The sequence below is a fragment of the Grus americana genome, chromosome 15 (assembly GCF_028858705.1).
Source record: "Grus americana isolate bGruAme1 chromosome 15, bGruAme1.mat, whole genome shotgun sequence".
Lineage (NCBI taxonomy): Eukaryota > Metazoa > Chordata > Aves > Gruiformes > Gruidae > Grus > Grus americana.
The window spans coordinates 1817761-1829650 of NC_072866.1; the positions used below are offsets into that span (position 1 = coordinate 1817761).

At 70.1% G+C, this 11890-nt stretch overlaps 2 protein-coding genes across 6 annotated transcripts; one reads left to right on the plus strand and one right to left on the minus strand.

The window, feature by feature from the left end:
* The first annotated feature begins 59 nt into the window (after positions 1-59).
* On the plus strand, positions 60-3381 carry MSS51 (MSS51 mitochondrial translational activator). The gene is made up of 6 exons (XM_054843536.1): positions 60-623; positions 945-1100; positions 1330-1454; positions 1661-2224; positions 2734-2827; positions 2904-3381. The coding sequence occupies exons 1-6, from the start codon at positions 331-333 to the stop codon at positions 3178-3180; spliced, it is 1509 nt and encodes a 502-aa protein (XP_054699511.1). The 5' UTR covers positions 60-330; the 3' UTR covers positions 3181-3381.
* LOC129213467 (cytoplasmic phosphatidylinositol transfer protein 1-like) lies at positions 3380-11432 on the minus strand. Of its 5 annotated transcripts, none has more exons than XM_054843562.1 (9): positions 11341-11432; positions 9094-9224; positions 7718-7866; positions 6255-6531; positions 5859-5930; positions 5668-5763; positions 5404-5559; positions 5255-5318; positions 3380-4296 (listed from the first exon to the last, which is right to left on the minus strand). In XM_054843562.1, the coding sequence occupies exons 2-9, from the start codon at positions 9139-9141 to the stop codon at positions 4031-4033; spliced, it is 1128 nt and encodes a 375-aa protein (XP_054699537.1). In that variant the 5' UTR covers positions 9142-9224; positions 11341-11432; the 3' UTR covers positions 3380-4030. The 5 variants fall into 5 exon arrangements, with proteins under 5 accessions (XP_054699537.1, XP_054699536.1, XP_054699535.1 ...); XM_054843561.1 differs by lacking the exon at positions 11341-11432 and adding an exon at positions 11078-11180; XM_054843560.1 differs by lacking the exon at positions 11341-11432 and adding an exon at positions 10609-10757.
* Positions 11433-11890: the final 458 nt, after the last annotated feature.

Here is an 11890-nt window from a genome sequence, read left to right on the forward strand (position 1 = left end):
CCCAGCCCCCCTCCCCCAGGGGGGCAGCGCGGGGGCAGCTCCAGGGCAGGAGGGGTTTGGGGGGGACCCCACCACCACCACCGGCGGCTTTCGGGGCGGGTGCCGGACCCCGGAGCGGGTTGGCCGGTTCCCTGGGAGGGGATGACCAGAATAGCTCCGCTATCCGATTCCTGCTGGAGGGGCCGTGGCTGCTTTCCTCCACTGCTATCTTCTTGGGGCTGACATTTGAGCTCAGCCTCCCTTGCTGGCAGCGGGACTTGTGCCGAGGCCGCCCGGCATCACCCAGCTCCTCCGTCCTCCCCGCCCGCACGGCCGGGGACGAGCAGCGGGATGGCGGGCGGGAGGCGGCGTGGGGGCGGCGGGCGGCGCGGGGGAGCCCGGCAGCACCCGGAGACTCGCAAACCGGCCCCATCACCTGCACCCCTCTCTCCCACAGCTGCCGTGGCCCAGCAAAATGCAGGCACTGCCCCCAAAACCAGCCACCCTAAGAAGCCCGTGGAGGAGCCGGTGGCGAGGGCACCCGACATGGACTCACTGGGCTTCCAGGCCATGGACCGCAACGTGCCGGGGCTGTCCCACATCATCCTCCAGAAGCTCAACATGAAGAGCTACGAGGACTACAAGTGAGTGAGCACCCATGGGTGCGTGTTCCCCCCCTCCCAGCTGTGTGTCCCCCCATAGCTGGAGCATCTCCCCTGGCTTGTCCCAGCCTCCCTGCTCAGCCCGCACACGGGGTGCTCTGACGGGGTGCACCCCTCTGCCAGCCCATTCCCCGGCTCCCTTCAGGGATCCTGGCTCCCCAGCCCAACCCAACCCGGGCCAGGATGCTCTCGGCTGGAGCTAAAAATCCTGGCAGCTGTGGAGGGAGGACAGCAGCCCCCCCATGATGGCAGAGCAGCGTGGGCTGGATCGTGCTCATCCCCCCCTCACACACACATCTGCAGGTCTGCCATGGATGGGAGGAAGAGCGGCAGTGATTTTGGTATCCGGACTTACTTTGACATGTTCCAGAAGATGGAGGACACCTTCAAGTTCTGTGCCGAGTGCAAGAAGCTCCCCGATGCCCTCCCCGACCCCAAAAGTCTCCGGCGATGCAAGAGGTGGGGGCGGGGAGGAAGGTGGCCCGATGGCATGGGGCTGGATCTGTCCCCTCGCTTCCAGCCCAGTGGCTGGGGTGTTGCTGGGGGTGGCAGGCCCCGACAGCCACAGGGCACCCCCAAAACAGCAACGCAGCCCTGGAAAGGGGTGGGGGGGTGGCAGGGAGCCAGGTTCAGCGGGCCAGGTCCTGGCCCCCCGCCCCGTGGCTGGGCATGCTGCCTCTCTCCCCAGGTGCCAGAACGTGTACTACTGCGGCGTGGCATGCCAGCGTGCCAACTGGCCGCTGCACAAGAAGTTCTGCAAGAAGCTGAAGCTGGTGGCCCTGGACCGGCTGGTGGAGTGGCTCGTCTTCACAGGTGGGGCAGGGGACGCTGCTCCCACCTGGTGTGTGTGTCCCTGCCTGCCTGACCCCCCCCAGGCTGCACGGGTGCACGTGGAGTCCCTCCTCCCAGCTCCAGCCCCCTCCCCCAGCCAGGTCCAGCATCCCCACAGCCTGGGTGGGACGGGCAGCCTGGCTGTGGTTCACCTCTGTGACCCCCCAACACTTCTCCCTACCCCACAGGAGACATCCCCTTCCCCACAGAGACCTGGACAAAACCTGCCCGGGACGTGGAGGGCTGGGAGGACTGGTTCTCCATGCAGGGGCAGCTGGAGGAGAAGCTGGGTGCCATTCTGGCTGGGCGGTACATGACCATCCTCTGGGCCAACGCCGGGAAGCCCCGGCCGGAGGATGGGGAGCTGCGTGAATCCGTCCAGCGGCTGGTCACCGATTTCCACTCACGGCCGCTCACCATCGGCTTGGGGCTACGGCTTTTCGGCATCGACCCCCTTGCCAAGACCCTCACCGTGCACGTGGTGGGCGCATCGCACGTTGAGACCCTCAACACCCGGCTGACGGACTACGATGAGCTGACGCGGATGTTCCCGGGGCACCGGGGCATGGAGGTAGTGATGGTGGGGGTGGACGTGGTCGACGGACCCATCATGAGGCCACCCCTGGCCACGATGGCCCCCCAGGGAAGGGTCTATCTTAGCAGCTACAAGGGGCTGTACCACGACTTCTGGGAAAGCCACGTGGAGACCAAGCTGGCCGCCCGCCCGGACCTGGTGGTGGGCTTTCACCCGGGTGAGTGCTGGTGCCATGGAGGGGCCCGGCCCCTCGCCACCGCGCTGCCTGTGGCGGGATATCCCCGGCAGGGAGCAGGGAACTCCCTGAGCGCCCTGGCAGTGCCTGGGGCTGAGCCTGCTGGTGGCTTGGGATGTCCCCAGGGCTTTGCACCAAGGCGCACCAGGCAGCTGGCACAGCCAGGGTGACCCCCCCCCCCCGGGGCTTGGCTGCCTCGTGTGTGTGTCACCCACCTGCCAGACAGCGGGCACGAGCAGCACCCAAAGGGGTCCCTGCCTTCGGGTCTCAGTGTGGTGGCTCGGCGCAGGACCCAGAGCCAGGGAGTGCCCCCCCACTCCGTGCTGGTGGGGAGACGGGACCCACCTTGCTAAGGACTGCCAATCCCTGCTGCCAGCATCACCGCGCACGCCACGGGTCTCTGGCACGGAGCGGGTGCTGTTGGAGCTGCTTTCCCCAGGGCCAGGGTGGGATGGGAGGGCAGCAGGACGCTCACCGTTGTGTCCCCACAGGTTTCCATGCCTGTCCGGATCTGTTGGCGGGCTGGCTGCCCACCCTGCTGCTGCTGCGGGACTACCGCCTGCCCGTCCTCTTCACCGTCTACAGGTGAGCGCAGCCCCACTGCCCTCCGGCGTGCCAACACAGCCAGCCGGTAACGGTGCGCGTCCTCCTCTCCCGGCAGCGAGCAGGAACTGAAGTCCTCCCTGCAGATCCTGGTGGAGCTGGAGACACACATCGTGGGCTACGCTGCCAACCCCTTCGCCTCGCTCCGGCCCGAGCAGGTCTACTCCAGCCCCAACAAGGCGCCCGTCTACTGCAGCTCCTACTACATCGCACTGCTGGGGCTGGTGGCATCAGCCGTGCCGGGTGCCGGGGATCTGGAGGACGGTGATGGCTGGGAAGGAGAGGAGCCCGGTGCCGCCGGTGCATCTGGGGGCATCGCCCCGGGGCTGGGCTGATCCCCTGCAGCCAGCGCCATCCTGCCTGCCCTACCCCAGCCCCTTGCTGCCCCATCCCAGGACCCCATCTCCTTGCCCTGGGACTGGCGACCTCGCTGCTCCTCACCGCATGCATCCAGCCAGGGGGACGCAGCACCCCAGCACGGGCACAGTACCCCTCCACTGAGCCCAATAAATCACCGCCGGCAGCCGGCCGCCGTGTCTCAAGCTTTTATTTCCGAAAAGGCCTTTGTTTTCCCAAAGAGACTAGAGGGCTGAGCCTGCCCCAGCACCCCACGGGCCACCACAGCCCCCCTCGGGATGGCAAAGGGGACCCCGACTGCAGGACCTGCCGTGCACGGGGCTGTGCGGCCCCCGGGGTCCCGTGGGGATCGTCAGCCCAGGCCCCCAGCGGTCATTGTCACTGTCACGCATGCTGCAGTGCGGGGTGGTGCTCCAGCACCGCTCGCCGAGCCCCGCGGCTGCTCAGCCCGGCACCAGCGCCCAGCCTGGCCGCAGCACACAGGCACCGGCTGCCGCAGCCCCACTGCTCACCAGCCTTCACGGCCCCTGTGGAAACCGGGGCGGGCGGTGCTGAGCGAACCGGCGCCTACGGCATCGCCCGACGCTGCCAGGGACCCGTGCCAGCCTGGTGTGCCCTCCCTGCGCAGGCAGCGGGTCCAGCGCAGCGATGGTGGCAACGTCCCGTGTGGGCACCCGCAATGGCTCAGGGAGGCCAATACCCCCCAGGGCTCCCCGCGCCCCGACGGTGGGTCCCTCCCCGGGGTCGGTGCCTGTCGGAGGGGCCGTGGCAGGCGGCAGGGCCGGCACGGTCTGGCCGAGGAGGTGGCACGGCGCGGCACTGCCGGCGTCACTCGGCTCCAGCGCGTTCCCGCAGCGCGGGCAACGTCAGGGTCTCCGGCGCCGACTTCTTGCGCGGGCGATTCTTGGGGGGAGCGAGGAAATCGGGGGCCTCGTCGCCGAGGGGGGTGGAGGGGGCACTGGCGGGGGCCGAGTGCGTGACCGTGGGTTGCCCCACCTCGCTGACCGAGATGGTGGGTGCCACCAGGCCGATGAGCTCGTTGGTGGCCTCCTGCGTCTCCCGCTCGTAGCGCCGCACCTCCTCCATCGTCATCCCTGCTGAGCACAGCCGGGCTTGGGGCCGCTCGGCACGGCCGCATCCTGCACCCCATCATCCCGGGGCAGCCTGCACCCCACACACCGGTTCCCCCCTGAACTGGGTGCTGGGAAGGGGACAGGGGCTGGGCACGGGGGAGGGGGGACAGGCAGGGAGGGGGACACTGGGCAGTGCAGCCAGCCCCCGGCTCTGGCACCAGCGGGGAAGGGATGGACAGGCAGCGCGGGCAGCGCAGGCAGGGGATGCGTGGGGAGGGCAGTGGGGAGCGGGGGGACCCTCTGCCGCGGGGTGCAGGGGGGGCTCGGCGTGCACCGTGCACAAGCCCCCCTGCCTGCACCCGCCTGCAGGCAGCGTGGCAGGGGCTGGGGTCTCGGTCCCCTGCAGGCAGCGTGCGGCAGGGCTGCCCCCGCAGTGGGGATTAGGGGTGCTGGCTCCCCAGCTTTTGGTTTGTGGCCACTTGCATCTGAGTCTCGAAGGCCCGGACCTCTTCCAGGGACATGTCTGGAAAGCAGAGAGCTGCTCACCGGGACGGCCCCGCGCCCGCTGCCGGCACCCGCTGCCGGCCGTCGCCACACCCAGGGCTCCCGTCCCCGTGTCCGCATGCAACAGCGTGTCTCCCTGCCAGACCCGGGGTGCAGGCAGCACAGGCAGGGATGCTGGGGCTCCTCTCCCCGCCCCCCCCCCCCCGCCCGTGCTTCGGCCAAGCCTTCCCCAGGCGTGCGGCAGAGCGGGCAGCGTGCGGGGGTGCAGGCAGGCGTGAGGGCAGGGGGAGAGAGCGGAGCAGGCAGCGCAGGCGGCGGGTTGCAGGGGAGCTGGAGGAAGAGCGGGAGCTGCCCGTGGGGTTAGTGGCATCGGCGGTTAAACCCACAGCCCGCTCCCACCCTGGGGGTCCGGGGCCACCCCGGGGACTGTGTCTCCCCCCTCACGGGCAGCGCCGGGGCGGCCCCACGGACTCACCGCACCACTCGTCCACCCAAGCGAAAGCCTGCCGGTGCCCGATCAGCAGGATGTCCCGGATCACCTGCGATGCACCGTGGGGGTCAGCACCCTCTCGCTCCGTGCGCGCGCGCGCGTGTGTGTGTCCCCTCCAGTGTCCCCCCCCTCACCTTGTGCACGAACTGCTCCACCCGCGTCTGCAGCCCCCACACCTCGAACTTGACGCTCACCAGTTTGTAGGAACACATGATGGGCTTGGTGTGCTGGCGCCAGCCCTCCCGCAGTGGCCCCCGGCCCGTCTTGGCCGAGCTGAAGAAACGGGGGTCCTGGGGGATGGGGGAAATCAGAGAGGGGCCGTGAACCCCCCCCCACCCCGGGAACTGGGGGACAAGGGGGTGGCCCCGGGGAGCTGCCCCCATCCCCACCCGTGCTACCTCCAGGCTACGGTAGTAACGCTCGGGGATCTCGTCGAAGGCGATGTCCAGGAAGGAGACCTCGTGGTCGCCCAGGATTTTATCGCTGCGGAAGATCTGGGGAGGGGAGGGAGGGTGAGAGGTGCCGGCTGTGTGGCTGTGCCCCCCCCGCGTGATGAGTTTGCCAGGTCTCAGCTGTGGTGCCAACTCACGTTCTCGCTGTCCCCGCAGTTGTCCTCGTACTTGGTCTCGATGTAGATGGAGAATTTGGGCAGGAAGGAGCACTGCAGGGAGCGGCCGTCAGCTGGCCCCCAAGGGACACCCACTCCCAAGGATACCGATCCCCAAGGGACCCCCAGCCCGAAGGACACCCAGCCCGAGGAACACCCAGCCCCAAGGGACGCCCACGCCCAAGGGACACCCAGCCAAAAGGACACTCAACCCCAAGGGACGCCCACCCCCAAAGATGCTGACCCCAAGGGACGCCCACCCCCAGGGATGCTGACCCCAGGGGACACCCACCCCCAGGGGACACCCACCCCAGTGTCCCCCCCCAGCCATGCCAGGTGCTGGGGAAGGGGCCGGGTCCCCCCGTGCCACCTCCTTACCGTGTACTCTGCAGGAGCACCGTGGCACATCGCATCACGGGGCGGCGTCCCCGGGTGGCATCGTGGGGGAGAGAGGGACCGGTGAGACCGGGAAGCGGCCGTGGCCGGGCTCTCCCGGCAGCCACCGCTGTTGCCAGAGAGGGGCAGGGTGCCCGGGTGCCCGTCCCCGCGCCCTGCCCGGGGCTCACCGGTGATGGTGTAGGGGTAGTAGTTCCAGGCCTTCTCCGTGACGTAGAAGATGCGGGGGGTCACGGCCCGTGCCCAGCTCGGCAGTTTGCTGCGGGGGACCGTGGGGGTGGGGGGCGGGTGGGGGGTTCCGCTCAGGGCAGGGTACGGCCAGCGGCACAGCCCAGCCCGGCGCCGCCCAGCCCTGCTCCACCGAACGCAGTCCCGCGCGGCACAACCTGGCGCTGGGACCCCCGTCCCCTCCCCAGAGACCCCACCTGCTCCCCAGGACCCTCACCTCCGCCCCAGCACCCCTCCACCTCAGGGACCCCTGCCACCTCCCCAGGATCCTCGTCCTCACTCCAGCACCCCCCAAAGGAGCCCGCCACCTCCCCAGAGCACCCCATCACCCCCCCGGGAACCCTTGCCACCCTCTCAGGACCTTCATCTGCACCCCAGGACCATCACCTGCACTTCAGAACCCCCCCAGGGACCCGCGCCACCTCCCCAGGACCCTCACCTCCACCCCAGTGCCCCCATCCTGTCCCCAGGACCCCCTCCACCTCCCCAGGGCCGGGACCCCAGGGTGCCTCCATTGCCCCCAGCACCCCTGCCTACCCCGCCCAGCACCCCGCAGCTGCCCACACTCCCCGGGCAGGATCAGGCCCCGGCAGGCCCCCAGCAGAGCCGGGAGGTGGGTTTTGATTAATTTGCAGGCGTTATAAATACCATCCCCAAGAGGGGAATCGTGAGCGCCGTGGCTAAAAATAGCCCGTCTCACGCCAGCGACTCCCCGGTGAGGGAGCAGCCGATGCCCGTGCCGCGGCGTGCCGCAGCCGGCGGTGAGGAACAGTGCCGGGTGCCAGCGGCTGCCCAACGGGCACCCGGGGCTGCGTGAGGGGACGCAGGGTCACCCCCCGGGACGGGCTGAGCCCCGTGCTGCAGTCAAGGCACCCACCGGCACCCGGAGATGGGTGCCCGCCAGGAGAGGGGTGCAGCCCTGCAAGACGGGTGCATGCCCTGAAGGTGGGTACACCCCAGGAGATGGGTGCAGCCCCCAGAGAGGGGTGCGCTCCAGGACACGGGTGCACCCCTGCGAGACAGGTGAAGCCCTGGAAGCTGGATGCACCCCGGGAGATGGTTGCAGCCACACTGCAGGGTGTCGAGGACCCGGGAGGGATGTTCCCCAGGGATTCTGGAGGGAGGGATGCCCGCCCATGCCCTCCGCTGCGGTGCTGCTGCACGGAGCCGGGGCCCCCTCCCCTGCCCAGCACCCGCCGCCGGAGCCGCAGCCTCACCTGGAGAGGTGGACGCGCTTCTCGGTGAACTGGCCAGGACCGTGGACGGGGTCCTCGTGGGGCTCGTTCTTCACCACCTCCACGCCCTCGCCCTTCTCACTCTCCTGGTGACTGTGCTTGCTGATGGTGTAGAGCTGCCCCACGCGGTACTGCAACCACAGCGCCCGTCTCAGCGCCACCATCCCCTGTCCCGGCACCCTCCCGGCTGAGCCGGCTGCCGGCACAGCGCCAGGATGGCTGGGCCGGCTCCTCTTTGCTGGGCTAAGGGGTTTCCAGCCGCACCATTGAGAGGGGAAACTGAGGCACGGAGCAAAGAGGTGACGGACCCCGAGCCGTGCAGCAGGCAGGGGTCTCCCGGGGCACCCTGTTTCACCCCCCCTGCCCCTGGGCTGCTCCAGCGCCCGGGCGAGGGCCAGATCCTGCCCTTCCTAGTGTCCAAATGCCTTGCAGAGTGCCTGGAGGCTTTCTGCTCAGCAAGCTACCTGGGAGGCAGAGAAAACTATTTCTATATGTATATGTGTGTATATGTGTGTGTGTGTGTGTGTAGTTGATGACGTGGCCGTGCAATAAGTGTTTTATTGTTCTGCTGAAGATCCCATCCATCACCCTAACTGCCAGCACGATCTTATCGCCCCTCTGCGACTAATTGGGAACCTTCCCCGGGTTGCGAACTCAAACCCGCCGGTGCGCGGGGAGGACTGGCGCTGCCTGGTGTGGGCAGCTCCCTGAAACAGCCCTGCCGGCACTGGGCACCCACGAGCAACCTTTGGCCGGGGATGCCGCCGGCTGCCGGCTCTCGCTGCTGTTTGCCGACAGAGGTTTGGGCTCCCTGCCAGAGCAGGGATTGAGCTCGTGCTCCCCATCGGAGCAGCTGCCCCGAGCACCGCGGTGCCACGGGCACCCAAAGCCCCCCCGGGTGTCCTTCGCCTGCCAGCCCCTGGTGCTGCCATCGGGCTCGGTGCCCCAAGGTCACTGTGCCCAGGGATGGGACGTCCCCCCCCAGCTGCACCCCAAAACACGGCTCAGCACTCGCATGGAGTATCCTGAGCCCGACAGCCGTGGCCAGAGCACACCTTGGTGGCTCGGCCAAGGCAGACGGTCCCTGCCATGAGCCATGCCGTGAGGGGACAACAAAGGGGGCCACAGTGTCCCCCAGCCCCTCTCCAGGCAGGAATCTGACCCCCCGGCACCCCACTGCTGTGGGTACGGGGACCCCCTCCCCACCCCCTACCCCCTCCATCGGTGGGTCCCTGACACCCATGCCCTGGGGCTTGGAGCTCCCTCCACCTCTGCACCCCTCCTCCACACTGACCCCCCCTTTCTCGCCCAGCCCCAGGGGCACAGGCAGCCCCGGCCCCCCACTGCCCCCCACTCACCTCCTCGGTGGTGAGCGGCATGCAGATGCGGTACTCCTTGATGAGCATGGTGGCGTGGGCAGAGCGGGCAGGGCAGGCAGGGCAGGCAGGGCAGGGGTCAGGCGTCGGCGCTGGCGGGGGCACAGCTCATTCTGGGGGGGCCCGAGGGGCGCGGTGAGAGCAGGGGTACGGCGCTCGGCAGCCTCCCACGCTCCCATCCCATCGCCCCACGCTCGAGGCAGCCGCCCCAGCTCCCAGCACCGGTGACTTCATGAGCTGTTGCCATGGCAGTGGTGTGAGGTCACCGGTGCAAGAAGCAGTCTGGGTGTACCCAGCTGGGGACACCCCGGCACCCCGAAACCCCCCTGGCGTTAACCCCTTCCCTGCCAGGCAGACACTCACTCCCCAAGGCAGCCGTCTGGGAGCACGTATCCCCCCCCCAAAATACGGTGCCATCCCTTCGGGGTGCAACATCCACACCCGACTGCGGTGGCCGGTGCAGAGAGAGGGTTGCAGGGACGCCGGGATGGGATCAGCCCTGCTGATGCCCACGGGGACCCACCCCTGGGCACCCACGCTCTGAGGGGCCGTTCCCAAGGAGCACCCAGGTCGTGTCCCTGGTGTGGGACATCCCTTCCCTGGGCTGGGGCCAGAGACCTCACCCTGGGGCTGTCCCCCAGCACCCATCCTGGCCAGCACCCACCCTGGGGTTGCCCCCCCGAGCACCCGTCCTGGCCAGAGGCACTGCCAGGCTGTCCTGCTCGCCCCCCTGGCCCCCACTCCAGCCGGGGCTGGGGATACTCAGGGTGGGTAACGGAGCAGCTCAGGGGGCTCCTGGCTGTGGCCCCCAGCCCCACGGGGCAGGGAGGGGACGTGGGCACCCCGAGGCAGTCACCCTGAACGGGGCATCAGGTCTGGCCCCCTTGGAGGGGGCCGACAGGGGCTCACAGGGGGTCTTACCTGTCCAGCTGGGGACACAGGGGCATCCCTGGGGGCACGGGGGGACACAGGGGCATCCCTGGGGTCACACTGGCATCGGGGGACATGGGGGAAAAGGGCTGGGTGCTGGTGCCAGGTTGGGGAAGATGTAAGCCCCCCCGGGAGCTCCTCACCCAGCCCCGGGACCCCGCAGCCCCGGGCGGGGGGCAGAGGCAGCCCCGGTATGCGGCAGGGCGCGGGGCGGGGGGGGGACACGGGACACCCCGGGGACACACGGGGCACCCCAAGGGGATCCGGCTGGCCCACGGGGCGCGGGGGGACGACACACATCTCGGGGGGTCCGGCCGGTCGTGCCGCCGGGACAAGCGTGCGATGCCCGGGCCGCGGCGGGCTCGGGGCACCGTGAGGCCGGGACCGACAGCACCGGCAGCACCGGCAGCACCGGCAGCACCGGCACCGCTCCCCACCACCACCCCCACCATCCCCCGGCCCGGGCTACGCCGCCCCCTCCCCACCGCTCCCCTCCCGCCCGGCCCGCTCCGCCGCGTCCCTCGCGGGGCTCCCGCCGCTCCCGCCGCTCCCGCCGCCCGCACTCACCCGGGCCCGCGGCGGTGCCCGGTGCCCGCTCCCCGCCGCTGCCGCCGCCACCGCCGCCGCCGCCGCCGTGCCCCGGCCGCCCCGGGCCGTGCGCAGGAGCGCACCGCCTCCCGCACCGCCTCCCGCGCCGCGGCACACCGACCCCTAGGGGGAGGAATGCACCGGCACCGCACCGGGACCGGCACCGCACCGGGACTGCACCGACAGCGGCACCGCGCCGGCACCGGCACCGCACCTGCACCGCACCGGCACCGGGACTGGGACCGGCACCGCACCTGCACCGCACCGACAGCGCCCCGGGACCGGCACCGGCACCGGCACTGGCATCGCACTGCACCGGCACCGGTGCATCACACCGGCACCGGGGCTCCCCGGCACCGCACGGCACTGGAGTCCCTCGGCACGCTGGACGCTGCGGCGGGGCTCCCCTGGCACGGCACGCACCGGCACCGGGGCTCCCCGCACCCACCTGGTCTCGGCTGCTCCCGGGGACCCTCCGCAGCCGCGGTGCACCCCAGCGGGGAGATGCCCCTGGGGTCTCCCCTGGGCACAGGGCCCCGATGGGTCCCACCCAGGCTGAGCTCTCCCGCTGGGCACCCAGCTGGGTGCAGGGAGCTGGGAACCCCCCGCCCCTCCTCCTGCACCCCCACCCCTGCACCCACCTACCCGCACCCAGCAACCATGCTGCACCCCGCTGCCCGCCCGGCCTCCCGCACCCCAGCCTCGCCGCACCCCATGTGCCGGCACCGCCCGTGTGCCATCCAGAGACGAACATGTTACCGGCACGAAGCGTCACAACTCATAACTGGCGACAGCCGCCGCCGTCACCGCGCTTCCCCTGCCCCTTTCCTCCATGAATTTCAATCAACCCGGGCGCTAAAAATAGCCGCGCTCGGGCGCTGGGCAGGGCTGCACCCGGCCCATGCGGTTTTCCCTTTATTTGCTCCAAAAATTCTGTGGCCCCGCCGGGCGGGTGCTGCTCGGTGTGAGTGCGGCACCACGGCACGCTCCGGCCGCGCTGCTCGGGGTGCAGGGGAGCAGCCCATCCGGTGTCAGGGTGCCGTAGTCAAGGGTGATGACCGCCGTGGGGACATGGAGCGGGCAAAGGGGACGCCCACCCGGCTGCCCTGCAGCCCGTGGTGTTGCCATCACCGGCGGTGCTGGGACTCGCCACCGCGGTGGCCCTGCCACACGGCACAGAGGTCCCACTCGCCCGGGTACCGTGGCACCCATGGGTGCCGTACAGCGTCCAAGGCTGGGTCTGGGCTCTTTGGCCACCTTC